Below are 20,024 nucleotides of genomic sequence, written 5' to 3'. Positions count from 1 at the left end.
AACGTAGACTTGTGTAAGGTAACAATACTGGTTACTAGTACTAGGGGAGGCTTCCTACTCCATTGCACCTGATCCCACCTCTGTTTTCAAAGGTTCAAATGAACTTTGGTTACAAATTGTATAGTTTAATTTTTTTTGCATGATCAGTTTTAGCTCACCTGAGCTGAAAGCTCAAGTGAGCTTTTCTGATTAACCTTTGTCCGTCGTCCTTCCGTCTGTAAACTGTTCACATTTTCAACTTCTTCTCAATAACCACTAAGCCAATTTTAACCAAACTTGGTACAAAGCATCCTTGCGTGAAGGTGAGTTTAAATAATTAAAATGGAGGGCCAAGCCCCTTTTCAAGGGGACATAATCAAGAAAAGACAAAAATAGGGTGGGGTCTTTAAAAAAAATCTTCTCAGGAACCACTAGGCCAGAAAAGCTGAAACTTATGTGGAAGCATCCTTGGGTTGTGTAGATTCTAAATTGTTAAAATCATGACCCCCCCCCCCCCTTCCGGCATAGGGCAGGGCCACAATAGGGAATCCAAATTTTACATTGAAATATTTTGAAAAAATCTTCTTCTTATGAACCACTGTGCCAGAAATGCTGAGACTTATGTTGAAGCATGCTGGGGTAGTGAAAATTCTAAATTGTTCAAATCGTGACCCCAGGGGTAGGGCAGGGTCACAATAGCGAATCAAAGATTTACATTGAAATATATAGAAAAATCTTCTCCTCAAGAACACTGGACCAGAAAAGATTAAACTTATTTGACACATTCTGGTGTAGGGTAGATTCTAAATTGTTCAAACCAAGACCCCCGGGGGTAGGATAGGGCCACAATAGGTATTATTACAAGGGGAAAATCTGGTGAAGAACAGCAGAGCCAAAGTAACTCAGGTGAGTGTTGTGGGCCTCTTGTTTTATCTTCACATTCCCTTCATAGAATTTTGACATGTTATATAGATAAAACAACAAATATACATCTAAATTTATATAAAAACTTTTTTTGATATTGTATTTGTTTTGTCTTATTCATCCAACTTCCTTAGATCAAATGGGTAGAATATAATCTGGATGTTTCAAGATATTCTTATAATATGTATTTCAAAAACAGATTTTCTATGATTAATGTCATGTTTGTAGAAGAAAAAAATGATTTCTATATTTCAAAACTGAAGACAGTTTGATTTGTTTATAACATCTTTAATAACAAAAGATTGGTACATATGATTATATGTTTAACAATGAATGTAAATTATTGCCTCTAACACAGAAATTCAAAGGAACATAAAACATGAAATGAATAAAAATTAGGACAATGAGAGGCAGATATGAGACCAAATTCCTGTTGTTCAAGACGTATCTGACTTTGTGGTATGTTTTTTTTATTTAGATAAATTGTCAACAATATGGATTTGAATTTTTATTTTGTCATCTTTTTCATTATAGATCTTTCTGTCCAACATATTCTATATATTGTCTGTCACGAGAGTTTTTGTCTTGGTTCTCAGCCTGTTGTGCTGAGTCTGATATATGTACTATGGCCTCAGTCAGTGATTGAAGTTACTGATCTGTTTGTTTAACTCTATCTATGTGTAAAGAATTACACATTTATACTGCTGAAGATAAGAACTTCAAACATGTTTGTGTTTTTCTTTGCATGTATGTGTTTGTGTCTGTGTTTGAAAGAACAAACACATTTGTAGAATGTCTATCATGAATCCCAAACTACCTGTCCACTCTCTCCACTGATTCCCATGTTTATATCTGTAGTTTGAGTTGATTAAATGAAGTAGCTTATACTGAATCAGAAAAACTTAAACTTCATTTACAAATTTCCTCTCATGTCCATGTACTTGCAATACAGACCAATATGGTAAGATAAAGGTCACATAACAGAAAATGACATGCCTCTAATTTTCAACTGAGGGCAAATATATTACAGTTTTATAGTTTATGTAGCCCTTTTGAACACACCTATTGTGTTAAATCTCTTTCATGGCTGTTCCAGTTATTTAGATAACCAAACTTTAAGTAATAGTCCTTCTCTGTCAGGTATCCGTGAGATCAGCAACATTGTGGAGGCGATAAGAGACTTCACCCTGTAGAGGGCGCTGTAAAGGGTGAGCCAATAGTTGTGACATTTGATCATAGAGTCGAGTTGGATTTCTAGCAGCCTCAAAGATGTAGGACATTCCCTTCTCATCAAAATCACAGAGGCGATCAAAGATTTCCTGAAAGAGTCAATGTATAAAAAACTCATAAACATTAAAGAGGTTGAAATAGTCAATAAATAATAAACATATAAAAGTCAAAGAGACAGTCAAAGATATCCTGACAAAGTCAGTAACAGTCCCTGCTGTTCTCTGCAATTTCGTCTGTTATTCAGTTTCAAATCATGTTTTCAGATATTTTCTATATAACAGATAATACGAACAGGAATCTGTTTTGTTGACATTCTGTCTGTATACCCATTTAACTAAATACAAGTCATATAAATGTATATCAGCATTCTCCTCCTTGATAAATTTTCACTTGAACTGAGAAAAAGGGTACAAAAAAAATATATATGATAGGCCAGTAATTTGCAACAGCCAATTAAGAAATAGTAGTAATTCTGTGTTCCTAAACTGTACACTGTTTGTATAAATCTGGTAGCACAGTGTATCAAAAAATTAAATCGCCATGGTCCTGGCATAACAAAATTCTTTCCCACGTGTTGGATCACCTTACAATAAAAACAGAAAAGGTCTACTCTTGAACTAAATCGACATTGCTTACTGACCTCTGTTGGAGGATAAATAGAAAAGACCTACTCTGAACTAAATCCAACATTGCTTACTGACCTCACATTTGTTCTCTTCAGATGGTGGTTCATGGACATAAAGGGCATCAAAAACAAAGTATGGAGAACTATCCAGCAATCTATAACTCTGAAAAATCAAATTTAACATTAAACAGTCTGATATTTACAAAAAAATCTATAAGAAATTGTAATTTGAAGCAGAGTTGGTGTAATTACAAACTCCTCATCATCCCTTACTTCAATACTGTGGTACATCCTTACCTCTTTATCATGGAACTCGATTAGTCCATTAGATCAACCGTAAATAATGGTACATCATTACCTCTTTTTCATGGAACTCGATTAGTCCATTAGATCGTCCATAAATAATGGTACATCATTACCTCTTTATCATGGAACTTGATTAGTTCATTAGATCGACCGTAAATAATGGAAGTGTTTTCAATAAGATTTTTAATAGAAGGAAATATATTTGCAACAGCAGGAAGCCAATCTCGGCGAGGGGTCTGGGGACCAACAAAAGTACCATCTTTTGTCACATTTCTGTCCAATCAATTACATAATTTAACCTTATAAAGCCATATAAAAACTGTTTTTTTCCTTTCCCTGATTTGTTATATGGATTTTTGACAGACTGAGGTTTTTGTTCTGAAAACTATGTATCTATTATAGACATGTACAGTTCCAAAAAATTGAAATATTCTGGAATCTTAGACTAAACTATCATAAACTTTTAGATGCTTCACTATTTTGTACAGAGCAAAATAATAAAAAATAAAATTTCTACTTTATAAAACCTTCTTCAATGGGCAAAGTAATACTGTTACCGTATTTCAAGAGATCTAACACAAATAATCGAGAAAACAAATTTTACATTTTCAGTTTGAGGAAATTCTGTTAGAATTCCTACGTCCTACGTAAACTTATATCGGTCTAGATATAAATATTTGCTGTTGTGATTGATATTTTAATCTTGACCTAGCTTGTGAAGTGACAGTGAATGTTAAAAACATTTTCCTATTCGACATTATAGGCCATAGATACCTGACGCTTGTGCCTATGAAGCTTACAATTCTTAATAATCTTGTGCCAACTTGGTCATATCTTTGAAGCTAAAGTAATAATCGCGATTGTTGAGTTGTGATATTTTTTTTATGAAGTTCTAATTATTCATTAAAAATATATTCTTTAAACTTAACTCTCGGCATCTCGCATGTTGTAGCATAGATTTGGACCAAATAAAACATCCATGAAAAAGAGCACACTCAAGAGAAGTTACTCTAGATCATGTAGATAGTCGCGATAAAATCTATGGATTTCACGTACCAACCCCATCAAAATTCCAATGACAAATATCTCATAGCCGGCAAAATTTCTCGTACAGGCGGTTAATTTTGCCGGTTGCCGGCTCTTATTGAAAACACTGAATGGTACGTCATTACCTCTTTATCATGGAACTCGATTAGTCCTTTTAGATCGACCGTAAATAATGGTACATCATTACCTCTTTATCATGGAACTCAATAAGTCCATTAGATCGACCGTAAATAATGGTACATCATTACCTCTTTTCATGGAACTCGATTAGTCCATTAGATTGACCGTAAATAATGGTACATCATTACCTCTTTATCATGGAACTCAGTAAGTCCATTAGATCGGCCGTAAATAATGGTACATCATTACCTCTTTATCATGGAACTCAATAAGCCCATTAGATCGGCCGTAAATAAACAACATCCTAACAACATAAGGAGGTGGCAGGATTGTCACGTCTCCCTCCACTTCTGGAAGCGGCACGCACTGATGACTGAAATAAGAAGACAACCATGGATACATATGTATATAAATGTACTTCATCATTTAAACTGAGTTCTATGCTGTAAAACTGTTTTAAATATTAAGCCAAATAATCAATCACTCTTTTCCACAGACCATATTATCAAAAGATTTATTTAAAACATTACATGTAAGGTATATCACCTCCTTTCCAGACTTGCAGAAATATAAAATTTAACCCCAAAATTCACGTTTTTAAAAGGATTTTAAATTGGACAAAGTCTTCCATGGAGAACTCTTCGTTGGAAAATGATTTCATTCATAATGTAACTATTTAATATTAAGACTTCTACACAAATTCAAATAAAAACTCTTCAGCTCTTTCTTTCTGATCAATTGTTAATGGATGCTTACATGAGGTCAAACAGGGAGGTCGCATTGAAGGACTGTAGCTCCACCGTCTCAGACAAATCATCTAAGGCATTCATTATGGACTTGATATTTCCAGTAAAATCTTTAACCTAGAAATATTAAAGCATTAATGTAAACAGATATCTTCCATTAAAAGTTTGATAAAACCTTCATATGAGGGCTAAAATCAAGCATATAAGTATTCTTTTTGATGAACAAATCTGTCAGATTTTGAATTACTGCGAATTTATAAAATTCCATTCTGTTTTTCTCCAAACAATGTGAGTGATTGATTCACCTTAGAGAAGTTGTTTTTAGCCTGTTTATTGATCATCTACTTGTTTTTCCTATAATACTCTTTTGATTGAATGAAAGATTAAGTGAAATAGATTTACCCATGATGCTTTGTCAAACAGATGGACTAATGCAAACTGATGATTTTTGTTGATTCGCTGTTTACTGTGGAGAAAAAATGACAGAGCCCTCCGGACAAGCTTCATAGGAGTCCACTTATCCCTGTCAAAAAACATTCAACATCAGCATTGTGTACTAACAGAAATAATTCAACTTCATGGGCATCCAATTATCCCTGTCAAAAAACATTCAACATCAGCATTGTGTACAAACAGAAATTATTCAACTTCATGGGCATCCAATTATCCCTATCAAGACATCAGCATAGGGGTTCACTTATCCCTGGCAAGAAACATTCAACAACATCAATGTCGTTCAAACAGAAGAAAATCACATCAATGTCACAAACATACTAAGAGTCTTTCCTTGTGTAAAATATGCTTTAATAATTTCATGACTAGAATTTATTAAGCCTAGTAGCATAAAGTTCAATACATCAGGGTCATTCTTTTAAAAAAAGGTAATTACTGCTACTTGAATTAAAAAGAAGCACGGAACAAATTTGCAAGTTGACAAAATCACTGATAGCATATTTATTTTAAAAACCATTCTTATTTTGGTTCTATAACAATCCTTTATTAGCAAGTTCATGGTAGCTCATTTGGTAGAGTGCTCGCTCCGTGATCGAAAGGTCTGAGTTCGAGCTCCAGCCACGACTGACCTAAGTCGATTAAAAATAGGTAGCAACTCTTCCATCACCAAGCGCTCAACACTTTGAAGTGAAAGTTGTGGATCCTTCAAATGAGACCTTAAAAACCGAGGCCCCGTGTCACAGCAGACATTGGCACGATAAGAACCCTCACTGCTCAATGGCCCTCAGTGGCAAGTAAAGGTCTAAATTTGAAGCCCTTCATCGGAACATGGTGACGTCTCTATATGAGTTTAAAAATTCTCGAACGGGACATAAAACAACATACAATCCATCATGAAAGCTGCTTAATATGATTTGCTGTAATTATGAATATATGAAAAACCACTAATTCATGAGTGATTGTGCCAAACAGCCTCTTTCTAAATTTTGCACTAAATTTTCAATACCCTAAATAAATTAAGTATGCATTGAGTATATTTTCAGAAAGAACTGCTTATAGTTTACAAGTCCTTTCACTGTCTTCAGTATATTAAGAAACACACACAAAATGCTTACCCTGATCGAGACCGAAATGAAACTTTATCCATTTCTGAGCTCATATCTAGACATATTATCTGAAAATAAAAGATATATGATAAAAAGAAATACACACATTTAATGTAAATAAGCATCACATTTTTCCCTTCCCAAGTTCCCTGTAGCACAGGAAACCTTTACACTTCCAGCCGGTAAGTGGCTTTTGCCTTCATTTTTTGAGGATTTCCCATGGAGGTGTCGAAAGTCGTCTGTCGAATTTGACAACCTTGTTCTCTTATAGTACAGTATCAGAGAGTTTTTTCAGTTGTAATACTTTGTGAATGTGTCATAGAAAACTGTTTTATATTTTAAAAAGTCGAAGAACCCTTGAGATACGAAAAGGGGTGGGGGTGGGGGGGTCCGTCCCCAAGCATCTGTGCCCTGTAGCCATTTTTAAATGTCTTTGTATAGCTGCTAGAGAAAAGCAGCAAGAGGAGAGCTATAGGAGGAGAACTGCTTGGTGTCTTTAAGTGGGAGGAATATGACTACGTGGTAGGTTTTTTTGTCATACACATATACCACAATTGTTAGATTCATTTTGAAATTCCAAGGAAGCGCCTATCCTCAAACACATGAGACTGCAATAAAAACTCACTATTTTTTCTGGGCAGTTCACACGAGGTAATGTGACGTCATCCTGACAGGAATCCCGAGATTTTGCATCTTCGTTTGAGCTTCCCTCGCTTTTGGAACCCGACTGCATGTCAATGATATCGTATTCATGGATAACACTCGACACAAGCCGGGAATAATTTTCTTGTTCATTTCCACTTTCATTTTCGGTCTCCATTTTGTAGTCTCAAAGCAAACGCAAATATATTTCATAATGCATTAAAAACAATTATGGACATATTAATAACAGTATCTACAGAGAATATTCATAGAATTATATTTACAAATCCCAAAACAACATCAATGAAATGATTTATGCAGGTAAAACATTAACTTTATCATGTTAATGCAAGGTCTGGTTTAGAGATTAATTTTTCTATCATCAAAGCTCGTACTCAACATCAAAGCGATAAAACATCACTTATTCCCAAAATTTCAGGTTGTTTGTAAAGAATTTTCTCTTGCTTTGTGACTGGTAAGAACGGAATATCTGTTATCATGTTATCTTTAAAAAATCGACCTTCATTACAAAATGAAGTCGATATATAACAGGCCTTGATATGTGACATGTACACTTGTAATGATGTATGACAATATGTACTGTAGACTAGAGTACCTGACACATTAATGTAGGTGGGCTGTTAGCCGCCACTAATTGTTAAAATAGAAATAATCATTTTTCAAAAACTAACAAAAACATTTTTGATCAAGGAATAACAAATTTACATATTTTTATTTGCATAAAAGGTGAATCCAATATTTTCTCATTTTTATACCTTGCACAGGGTGATCCTAAAAATTTGTATGTATGTAACAGAGACATGTATGTGCCTCCAAATGGATTTGAACCTGGAACCTCTGATATGCCAGTCAAGACCCCAGGATCATGAAACAGACTTGGACTTTTTAGAATTTCAATCACCTTCTACAACATTTGGGTATAATAAAAAGATTTTTACTTGAGCTTAAGATGTTTGTGATCCAGGGGGACAATGCTCTACTGACTGAGCTAAAGGTTTAATCCACTAGCCATAGTTGCTAACTCACCTGATTTCGTTGGGTTACACCCAATTTTCGAACCTTAACCTGATTAATTTTAATGACACGGCGGGTCATGCTTTTCACCCGATTTTTGCCGAACAACCTGAAAATCTCCCAATTTCAGGATTTGGTTCGTAAATTAGGTTGCACTTTCAACTTCCAGTTACAATCCCAGCTTGGATATATGTAAACAATGCCGATGGCTATGTTCAGTAGGCCGTGTACCAGTAAATTATCAGTGCAGGTGTTAACAATTATCTGAGAGTTGTTTTGACAAATCAAAGTTTGAAGTCAATTTAAAATGGCGTCCGATAGAACGAGATTGTTATCAGGGCCAGCAGGAACAAATTGAACCAAGAAAAACGAGAAACGATATTTATGTACATATCAAGGAATTTTGGAAAACAACTTTCATTAGATAAAATAAAGTGTTTGAAGATAGTGTAGGCATAACTGTAAATTTAATAGCACTTGTTAATTAAATTAATTCGGGAGAGGAAAAATAACTTCAAAACCAAAATTGGAATACTTTCAAATTTAGCACAAACTTTCCATGTGCTTCAAATCAGCAATGCAGGTTCTGAAAAAAACTTTTCTTTAAAAAAAAATGTACACTTAATTCAGGTCAATTCTGAATAATGAAACCTTCAATGCTCTTTTAACATGTAAATTTAATCAATATATATTAATTTTTTGTCATTGTAAGTTAAAACCTCATTTTAATAAAATAATTCTAAATAAACAAATGCTTATATTTACATATATATTTAATTTAATCATGGTGAATGTGTCGTGAATGTCGTTACGCATTATGACCAGATTTTTTACTTTCTAAATCTGGTCATGACCAGATTTTTACATGTTGGAGGTTGGCAAGCATGCCACTAGCCCAAGCTAGTAGGATGTCATGTATCTTGCACTACCATATACATATAGCTTGATGAGGTTAACAAGGGGCGAGTATTTCTGATATTTTATTTAATCTAGTAAATGTATAAAATCAATATTCACAAACAGGCAATTGATCCTGGTATATTTAACATTTTAGCTATGAATGCTGAAGCAGAAAATGAGGGTCGACCAGGAAGGTCACAGCGCCCCAATAACCCACTCTTCAACATGAGAGAGAGGTTATTCCATGCCTTGTTTTACAGAGTGGCTTTAACATATGCAAGGGCCTTCCCAAAACCGGTTCGCAGGATCCTAGAATTTGCCATCTTACTGAAGGTAATAATTGTTATTAGAATGTCGTTAAACAAAAATCTTCAGCATTGTTAAAATAACATTTTGATTTGCAAATTTTGTATGCCACTGGTGTGTATTACTATCACCTTTTTGATGGTATGCTGTGGATTTTTAATTGAACTCTAAAAATCAGTAATACACAGCGTTTAGCTAATGTGTAGATAATTTTTGCTTATGTGATTTTATAAAGAGTTATTTCCCGTTGGTTCTAATATTGGAGGTCAACAAGCCCAGATTCCTTCATTATTTAACTTTAAACTTTCAATTCAAGGCAATGAAGTGAAGATAACACAGTTTTTCTTACGAATATATCTTTACAAAAGCTTCCTTTAATTAATAATTTTAGTATTTCAAAGATTTTTGCCCTTTTATTTCTGCCATACTTGTTTGAAATTGGTTGCTCAAAGAGGAAAGTTCACTAGTTTGACCTCCAAGATGGCGGCCAAGGGAAGTAACGCGAAGGAAAAATATGTCACATGAAAACTATCTATTTCATTCATTGTCTGTCTAATGAATGCATGTAATATCACTGACAACTGAATTGCCTATTTTGGATTATTTAGGCTCTTTTAGTGTTGGGGATCCTTGCCTACATACACATAGTTTTTGCTCGCACCCCAATCAACTGCCTGGCAAATGTACAAAACACTTGGCCAAGGAATGGAATTCTCAGAGTAGAAATTGTCCACAATGCATCTGAGAACTACAGCATCATTAACTCATATGAAAAAGAATACTCCGACTTTACCTTGCATTTCTTCAACGATGATAGCGAGGCGAGCATCGAAGAAGGCGTAGACTCAGAAAGCTCCGAGGGAGAGGAGGGGCACATTGGGGAAGATGAAACAGAGGGAAAAGCTGGACACCATGAGAGTGGGCAGGAGAAAGAACTGGTGGAAAAAAGGGACATAAATGTGGAAGGGGTTGACGAGGGAAAGACCACTCTTAATGGTAGTCAAGCTCCTGCGGAGTTCTCTGAGCAGACCAATGCCAGTGGTGGGTTACCTGGTGCTGATACTAAGGAGGCCTTGTTTTCTGATGACTCTCATTTACATATGGAGGGGAACACCACCTACTCACCACCGGAGAAACAAAAAATGTACGAGAATCCCGCCTCTTACCATCTCTCAGAAATTGAAATGCTGGCCAAAGTGGGTGAGTTAAAGGGAAAGGAGGTCAAATTGATCTTTTTACTAGTTCTGTATGAGTGCCATTGTGACATCTAACCTTAATGCGTACTTACTGTTATATGTAAGCTCCATGTTACTGCAGCTGATTAAAAATCATATTATTTTCTGTTATAAATTTTTGTAGTTTGGCCAGAGGAGAAATATATTGTGGAATATGCTCTAGAATATGGATTTCTGAGACTCTCCCCTAAAACCAGACAGAGGCTTAACATCACAGTGATGCTAGTGACTCTGGGTAAGTCTCAAAAATCTTTTATTGACTTCAACAAAGATAAAGGAAATATTATGTATATAAACATTTATACATGTCTATATTGTGTTCAAATAATACCAGAAAAGCTGTATGTAACTGTAAATTTGAAACTGAAAGAAAAGTTTCATAATCTTACTACGAGTTTAGTTTCTTTTTCGTTTTTGAAGATTTGTATTATAGTGAGTTATAGACGCTGAACTTAAGAGTTTGTTATACAGTAGATCAATCTGCATTGTTTTTGAAGATTTGTATAGTGAGTTATAGACGCTGAACTTAGAGTTTGTTATACAGTAGATCAATCTGCAATGTTTTTCAGATCCAGAAAAGGAGAGTTGTTTTGGAGACAGCATCAGTCGATTCCTGTTGGCCGAGTTTCTGGGATACGATGACATTCTCATGTCCAGCATCAAACAGTTGGCCGAGAAAGAGGACAATAAAGGTAGACTACTCTGTGTGATATTTCAGGGAAGTGGAAATTTAATGTGGAAATATCCACAGAACTTTTTTAAATAGTAACCACAAGTCTCTCAGGATAAGTGAGTTTTCATGATACTTAAGAGAATGATTGCTATTTTGGAAGAAGTTATTTTGCGTTTGTTTTATTTTTTGTGATATTAAGTTCCTTTGTTGCATTGACATGATTTGAAACCTTGTGTACATGTTAGGATACCTTCGGAATGTTGTGACTGGGGAACACTACCGCTTTGTCAGTATGTGGATGGCTAGAAGCTCCTACCTGGCTGCAGCCTTCATCATGCTCGTCTTTGTAAGTCTATGATAACTGTGTTTTATCATACCAAGGTCCACACTTGTAAGTCTATGATAACTGTTTTATCATACCCAGGTCCATACTTGTAAGTCTATAATGACTGTGTTTTATCATACTCAGGTCCATACTTGTAAGTCTATAATGACTGTGTTTTATCATACCCAGGTCCATACTTGTTAGTCTATGATGACTGTATTTTATCATACCCAGGTCCATACTTGTAAGTCTATAATGACTGTTTTATCATACCCAGGTCCATACTTGTAAGTCTATAATGACTGTGTTTTATCATACTCAGGTCCATACTTGTAAGTCTATGATAACTGTGTTTTATCATACTCAGGTCCATACTTGTAAGTCTATAATGACAGTGTTTTATCATACCCAGGTCCATACTTGTAAGTCTATGATGACTGTGTTTTATCATACCCAGGTCCATACTTGTAAGTCTATGATGACTGTGTTTTATCATACTCAGGTCCATACTTGTAAGTCCATGATAACTGTGTTTTATCATACTCAGGTCCATACTTGTAAGTCTATGATAACTGTGTTTTATCATACTCAGGTCCATACTTGTAAGTCTATGATAACTGTGTTTTATCATACCCAGGTCCATACTTGTAAGTCTGTAATGATTGTTAAACAGGTTGTGGATCTTATGTATAATACAACTAATATTACTTGGACATTGGATTTTAACAAAACAAATCCTGTAAAAAAAATTTTTAATGCTTTATTTTTGAAAATGTTTTCACACACATATATAAATATAGGTCAAAAACCCCATTCCATCCTTAGTTGATACATGGAAATATCAGTCTTGCTTATTGTTAACCTTTACTAAATTTAGTACAAATTAAGTGTTAGTATTACACGTATATTATGAACTTTATTCATCTTGTGATAGATTTGTTATATTGCTGTTCCTTGTTTTTCAGACGGTGTGTGTTTCTACCTTACTGAGATATTCTCATCACCAGATCTTTATCTTTATTGGTAAGAGAGCTTCTATTTTACTTCTTTAATGTCATTAAATTAATCAGAAAAAAGAGAAGGTAACTGAATAAGAAAATATTAGAGAGAAAGAAGTTTTTGATAAGTTTGTATGTGTACATATGTATGATATTTTTCAGTGGACCTGCTACAGATGCTGGAGATGAATGTTACCATAGCGTTTCCTGCTGCTCCACTTCTAACTGTTATTCTGGCTCTGGTTGGTAAGTCTTGTGACCAAACTCCACCAATCATGATACAGAGATTGAATCACTGTCTGGTGACTATTTAATTAGAATACATGTAATGCACATTATAAAAATAAGTATGCACACCTTGTGTGCTTTTGAGAACTAGAAAAACTAATAAAGCAATCATTTAATGCATATATTTAAGTATTTTGCCACATAATGTATTTTAAAGCTGAATATATTTTTGTTATCTCATACTTTCTCAAAAATACGTTCTATTTCCACTATGGAAGAGATATACTTCTTAGTGCGCTCTTTTGTGAAAAAGTCGGAAAATGTACAAATCTCGCGGGATTTCAGGGACAAACGTAACGTAAACATGTAAACAATATGTTGAATGTTGATGAACAAATCCTAAGAAAATGCAAATGAAATATTTTTTTGTTGTGGACTTTATATACATCAAGAGATAGGAATGACAAAGATATCAATTTATATCTATTGTTGATCGTATGTATCTATTTATCGTATGGTACATCTAAATACAATACACATGCCTCGGAAATGTCATATTTTTTATTAATGGATGATAAATTTAGGGTTCTCGCTCTCTTACACATGTCTTTTAGTTCTTCTATTCTTTAATTGGAATGACAAATACATTTAACATTAAAAATTGGATTGAGATTGGCATGTTTTGTATTATCCGCAACGCCATGCTGTCCCTGTCAAACGACCAAACACGCCTTTGAAGAGTTCACTAATGGAAATAAAACGTATTCTGATTGCTAAAAGAAGTATAAAAAGCCAAGTTGCTATGCATGTTTGTTTTACACGTATGAGCAAACCCAAGTATTTTTTTTATTTTTGAAAGAAAATGATGAAGAATAAGTTCTTATTAAAGAATTCATAAGAAAGTGAATTTTCAAATCTTGAAAAAATAAAAAAGCTTAAGTTAAGTCAGAATAGAGTTTTGCAAATATTCTTTTCATTTAAATTAATTAAAGGAATGGAAGCCATCATGACCGAGTTCTTTAACGATACGACAACAGCATTCTACATTATCCTGATTGTTTGGATTGCCGACCAGTACGATGCTATCTGTTGCCATACCAACATCGGTAAACGACACTGGCTCAGGTGAGTGTGTTTTACAGAGTTAAGAGGCTCTAAACACGATATTATGATATACACAATAAACACGGTCTGTTTTAGCTTTATTAACTCGACATACAGGTGATGTATGAATTGATAGGTCTGTTTACATCTATATTTATTATTGATGTCTTCTTTGCAGATTTTTCTATCTGTACCACTTTGCGTTTTACGCTTACCACTATAGATTTAACGGTCAGTACAGTGGACTCGCTCTGTTTACGTCCTGGCTTTTCATTCAGGTAAACTTATACATTGTCTTTACTGTGTAAATGTATTCTACAGTAACTGAAAAAAAGATTTTCCTTTCTGGAGAACAACATCTTTTTCAATTTTTATTTGTATTGTTGATCAATATTTAAGATGATTTGGTCTTTTAAATGTGCATTATTGGAAAATGTGCATAATTGGAAAATAAAATATAGCAATTCATATGAGAAATTGGAAAGCTTTCCTCCCATACTAAACAATAAATCAGGAACTAAATAATTTCATCAATATTAAATAAATCCAAATTTATGTAATCATAGTATTTATTGATATGACTTCATCTTTTGAAACAGTTTTGTTTGTTAGATTTCTATCTTTCATTGTTGTTTCTCAATTGTCACTTATTTTTATTTTTTCCTTCCTATTCACAGCATTCCATGTTGTACTTTTTCCATCACTATGAGCTGCCAGCAATTTTACAGCAGGAAAGAATTCAGCAAATTGTCACCAACCAACAAAACAACCAGCACACCCAGACTGGTGCAGGGAACAACATCCAACCGGACGCAAACCACAACACCGAGCAAGGGGCGGCACCAGATACCAGACGACCAGGCCAGACAACCGAGAATGGAAGACAAGTAACAGGCAATGTAACACAAGGAGAAGAAGCAAGCAATACTGAGCAAAGACAAGAAACCAGCAACCAAGCCACAATTGCAACAGGAAACCAGCTGACAACTGGTTCAGACACCACACAACAGAGCAATGTACCAGGAGAAACACAGAGACCAGACAATTCACTAACAGATACCACTGACAACAGACAACAGAATGCAAACTTAAACTCTCAGCAGACCAGTTATCAACAAGCAAATGAAAACAACTCAGAAGTAACCAGCATAGGAGTTCAGCCAGCAGGTGCCTCTGATAAAAAACAATTAACAAAAAGAAAACAAACAAGTCCAGCCAGTTCTCCTACTGCATCAGCATCATATTCTGATTTTACTGTACCATCAAATCAAATCAGTCTAAGACACAGAAATGTATTGGTTACTGACAATAATGTAGAAAGTGACTCAATACAACAAACTGTAGAGAAAATGGACTCTCATACATCTGTGCACCAGGACTCAAAACCCGAGATTTCTGGTGCTCAAAGAAAATCTGTGCCATTTGATGTAACTTTATCTGATCAATCTGGTGCTTCAGTCTCATATATTAACTGCCACTCTGGAAGTGGAAAACGTTTAAACAGTGATAAATTGTGTTCTGAAGAAGAAGATCCTAAAGTAAACAGTTCTATTGAAGAAAGGTGATATTGACTGAAGTTAAACTTCATTGAAAGGTTCAAGTGCAATGATGTTTGATGTAATATAATACCCCTGATCTTTCGCTTTTACTAAATTCCTGGCTGTTGTGTACTTGTGACTAGCAGTGCATGTGTGATGGTATGAATTCTGTGATGAAAATAAAAGGAATACATGTATATAATTATGTGTTTGTTAGAAATGAAATTAAAATTCTTATCTTTATCCTGGCAATTTTCATAGTGTCATAGGATATCCTGCCATATAAATTTCCTTAGTGTCATAGAATAACTGCCATATAAATTATGTTATTATCAGAGTATATTACAGTACCCTATAGCCACCTTGCCTATATTGTCTTTGGCAATATTCCAAGCAGATATTGTCGCCCTTGGATACATAAGAGGCCCAAAAGCAATTTCCGGGGTGGGGGGGGGGGGGGGGGGGGGTGTTACAGCCAAACATTTTCTGTTTTGTGACAACGCTGAACGAAAATTCCTTGACAAGCAAAATTAAAAAAAAAAAGGGGGGGGGGATGGGGTCGGATGACATTATTGAGGGGGCACATTCATAAAGTAGTAGCTTTGTATTCTGTAGTATACTGTATCTCGGAAAAATTATTGGGGTGCACAACTCTTCCTAGTTGGAGAGAGGATTTCTATAGGATGGGATACAGAAAGGAAACAAAAACTAAGGCATTTTTGACATTAACCAACTGACCAAGATTTGAACAAATTTGAATAAGGCCATTTTAATGGTTTTTTCTATGTTAGGCATCCACCTATAATTCAAATATGCACCTATACCTCTTCAGAAAATGAAAAAAGAAAAAACAAGAGGTGTTTGTGAAACACTGATGCCCCCGTATGGCAGCTTATGGCGAAGGTTAAAGTTTCTCAAATACAAGTCAAAATCCAGGCCAAAAGATAAAAAATGTTTAATTTGAAAGCCCTAGCTGCAACTGTTCAAAAGTTATGGCGAAGGTTAAAGTTTTTTAAAAGTAAGTAAAACATTAAGGTCAAGGTCAAAGTTGTTGGTATGCAAAGGAAGGTCTTGTCACAAGGATTACATATGTGAAGTATGAAAGCCCTAGCACCAACCATCCAAAAATTATGGTCAAGGTTTAAGTTTTTCAAAAGTAGGTCAAACTCCTATGTCAAGGTCAAAGGATCAAAGTGGTTGGTTTCCAAAGGAAGGTGATGTCACAAGGATTACATATGTGAAGTATGAAAGCCCTAGCATCAACCATTCAAAAATTATGGTCAAGGTTAAAGTTTTTCAAAGGTGGGTCAAACTCCTAGGTCAAGGTCAAAAGGTCAAAGTGGTTGGTATTCAAACGAAGGTCTTGTCACAAGTATTACATATGTGAAGTATGAAAGCCCTAGCTCTAACCGTTCAGAAGTTATGGCCAAGGTTAAAGTTTTTCAAAAGTAGGTCAAACTCCAAGGTCAAGGTCAAAAGGTCAAAGTTGTTGGTATCCAAAGGAAGGCCTTGTCACAAAGAATACACATGTGAAGTTTGAAACCCCAAGCACCAACTGTTTAGAAGTTATGGCCGAGGTTAAAGTCTCATAAAATTTTGCAAAAGTGGGTCAAACTCCAAGGTCAAGGTCAAAAGGTCAAATATGAAAAGAAAGGTCTTGTCACAAGGAATACACATGTGAAATATGAAAGTCATAGCTCCAACCAATCAAAAATTATGGGCAAGGTTAAAGTTGACAACAGACAGAGAAACAGACAAACATATAAACAGACAAGCAGACAGACAGGACAAAAACAATATACCCCCGGGATCTTTCGACCCAGGGGCATAAAAACCCACACTGACCGATAATATAAAACACACACTTGATCATATATAAATGAAATCATTCGAAGGATTTGATATCGTGTATTTTTCTTGCAGATAGATATAGGATCCCCCATGGTTTGTGGTTGGATATGATTTTGTCCAGTGAGTTGTGTTTTCTATCCCTGAGTCTTGGCAAAAACACACAACGAATTGGATAAAAATCATATCCAACCACAAACTAATGGGAGATTCTTTTTATCACACATTTTACACATAGCTATCACGTTTTACACTTTTTTTTTTTTTTTTTTTTTTTTATGTGAATCCGTTTCATTTGACTTCATTACTTTATGCAAAACACCAATGTGACGTCACAATTTGATATGAAAACGATATCATAGGAGCTATATCCACTGTATTAAGGAGTAAACGTGATAAATCAAGATAGTAAATGCTACCATATACTTGCCTGGTAAAATTCAACAGATTCTTGATAATTACAGAAAGTGATTACTGAATTCAAAGTATTTCTACCAAAATAATCAATTGCTGGTCTACTGACTTTGGCCATATTTGAAGAACCCCTTGGCCAATTTTTATCAAATTTGTCACAGAGTATCCTTGGGCTAAGGTATTTTATTTATACTAATAATAGGGATGTGACCCTTAAACAAGGGGGATAATAAGGGAAAGATAAAGAAGTAGTGGCTGTTAAAAAACCTTCTTTAAAACCACTGGGCAGATTATCATCATGTATTCATTTTCAAAAAAAATTTAGTACTAGTATTTCGGATATTAAGAGGTTTAGCATAATCAAACCTTGTCAGTTGATATATCTTGGAACCTTGGGGTGTGTTAACTACAAAGTAGGCCACAGTGACATACTTTCTGATATTTAGACCCCATCATTTTAAAATCTTGAGGCCCTGGGATGTGTCAATTTAAATGTAGGTCATAGTGACCTACTTTTTAAATTTTATCATTATTCATTTAATATTTTGTTAAGATTTCAAAGTAAAGGCCTAGTATCATCAAACCTTGTTCAGATGATGCATCTTGAGGCCTTGCTATATATTAACTCAAAAATAGGCTAATTTAGCAACTTTCGTTTTTAAATTTCGTTAGATGCATGGCTTAGAAGCAGTGTCAAAGCCCCGGATAATCAAACCATGTCAGCTGATACATGTTAGAGCCCTGGAGTATATGATCTAAAAATAGGTCATACTGACCTACTTTCTGAATTTTTTTCAGATGAATGCATCTTGGGGCCTCAGGATGTGTAAACTTAAAAGTAGGTCTTTAAACCTATATATTTTGAACACTATGAGATGTACATGTAGGGTCACTAAAATGGAATTGATGCATCGATTTATTAATTCAAATTTAGGTCACAGTGGTCTACTTTTTGAATTTTATCATTATATTCATTCTCAAATATTTTCAACCTGGATACTTAGAAACCTAAGATCATCAAACCTTCTCAGTTGATGTGCCTTAGGACCCTCAGATTTGTTATCCCAAAAGAGGTCACAATGACCTCCTTATTTGAATTTGATCATTCTTTTTGTCAAATCTTTTGAACTTGAAAAGTAAGAGGTCTTAGATCATTTTTTTTTTTCAATTGATGCATCTTGGGGCTCGGAAAATGTAGGTCACAGTAACCTACTTTTGAATTTTGCATTTATTTATTCTCAAATTGTTTTAGATGCATAGAATGGACATTTTGAAACATAGGATCAAAACACCTTAAATTGTCAATTGATCAAACTAAGACTTCGGGGGGGGGGGGGGGGGTCATATAAATAGTAGATCACAATGACGTACTTTACAAACCCTTACAGTTATTCATTTTAAAAACATTTTAAATTAATTGAATACTAAGATTCTTAGAAATATCAAAGTTTGTAGTGTCACTAAACCTAGAAGGTTGAAGCACCTTAAAATTGGAGCACAGGAATATGTCAACAATAACCTATACTTTAAATTTTTATCAAAATTCATAAACAAATGTTATAGTTTGGATAATAAAGGATCTAAAAGGATCATCAAACCCTGTGAGTCGATGCCTTTCGGTCTTGGGGTATGTTGACCAATTTATCAGAAGAAAAGAGCTATTCAAGGCCTTTAATTTGGGTCTCTTGTTCTGGTTTTGGGTTTCCAAAAGCAAAGTGCATGCGGATGCTAAAAGAAAGAATTGGAATGGCCTAAATTTGAATCTACACTAAGTGAGGAAGGTTCTCGATTGTCTTTTGTAGCCCTACAATGTGAACAGGTTTTCAAAACAGAAATATGTTGGATAAATGAATTGCTTCCTTTGTTTTTCTTGTGTTTGCCAAAAACTTCCTAGCCCTAATTTCTTTCAGACTTAAAACGATGTGTGGAAATGTTTTACGAAATCTTTCTCCCAAAATCTGTCAGAATTTGCAAAGTAGCATAAAAGCAGTAAAACATCAAATTCCTTTCCGTCTTCCCAAATTTTTGTATATCAGTATGAAGATTCCATAAAACATTATAAAGCTTGTTTTAAAAATACACTAAATATCATATACAAGACATGAATTCAATTTATTGACATAACCATTATGGCATACAATAGACAGTCAAACAGCAAAATTGTTCATTCATCAGTATCAATGTAATGACGCTTTCATCTTTTCTGGCCAAGTGGTTTTTGAGAAGATTTTTTGAAAGATGC

The 20,024-nt window shown here is 34.6% G+C and overlaps 2 protein-coding genes across 3 annotated transcripts; one reads left to right on the top strand and one right to left on the bottom strand.

Annotated features, from left to right (window-relative positions):
- Window positions 1–1,170: 1,170 nt before the first annotated feature.
- On the bottom strand, window positions 1,171–7,375 carry LOC133200967 (BRISC and BRCA1-A complex member 1-like). 2 transcript variants are annotated; one of them, XM_061336780.1, is made up of 7 exons: window positions 7,162–7,375; window positions 6,546–6,604; window positions 5,380–5,500; window positions 4,988–5,094; window positions 4,481–4,604; window positions 2,835–2,921; window positions 1,171–2,222 (listed from the first exon to the last, which is right to left on the bottom strand). In XM_061336780.1, exons 1-7 carry the CDS (start codon window positions 7,354–7,356, stop codon window positions 2,040–2,042), a joined length of 876 nt encoding a protein of 291 aa, XP_061192764.1. In that variant the 5' UTR covers window positions 7,357–7,375; the 3' UTR covers window positions 1,171–2,039. The 2 variants fall into 2 exon arrangements, with proteins under 2 accessions (XP_061192764.1, XP_061192765.1); XM_061336781.1 differs by lacking the exon at window positions 2,835–2,921.
- Window positions 7,376–7,557: 182 nt separating this feature from the next.
- On the top strand, window positions 7,558–15,763 carry LOC133200816 (membralin-like). Its single transcript, XM_061336632.1, has 11 exons — window positions 7,558–7,653; window positions 9,268–9,446; window positions 10,028–10,619; window positions 10,779–10,889; window positions 11,224–11,346; window positions 11,573–11,673; window positions 12,618–12,675; window positions 12,813–12,896; window positions 13,871–14,003; window positions 14,161–14,260; window positions 14,660–15,763. The coding sequence occupies exons 2-11, from the start codon at window positions 9,270–9,272 to the stop codon at window positions 15,545–15,547; spliced, it is 2,367 nt and encodes a 788-aa protein (XP_061192616.1). The 5' UTR covers window positions 7,558–7,653; window positions 9,268–9,269; the 3' UTR covers window positions 15,548–15,763.
- The last annotated feature ends 4,261 nt before the right edge of the window (window positions 15,764–20,024 follow it).

The sequence above is a fragment of the Saccostrea echinata genome, unplaced genomic scaffold (assembly GCF_033153115.1).
Source record: "Saccostrea echinata isolate AGI-Se365-2 ecotype Australia unplaced genomic scaffold, CSIRO_AGI_Sech_v1 ptg000041l, whole genome shotgun sequence".
Taxonomy (NCBI): domain Eukaryota; kingdom Metazoa; phylum Mollusca; class Bivalvia; order Ostreida; family Ostreidae; genus Saccostrea; species Saccostrea echinata.
Note: the sequence above shows the minus strand (reverse complement) of the source record. Positions and strands in the feature narration are given on the sequence as shown.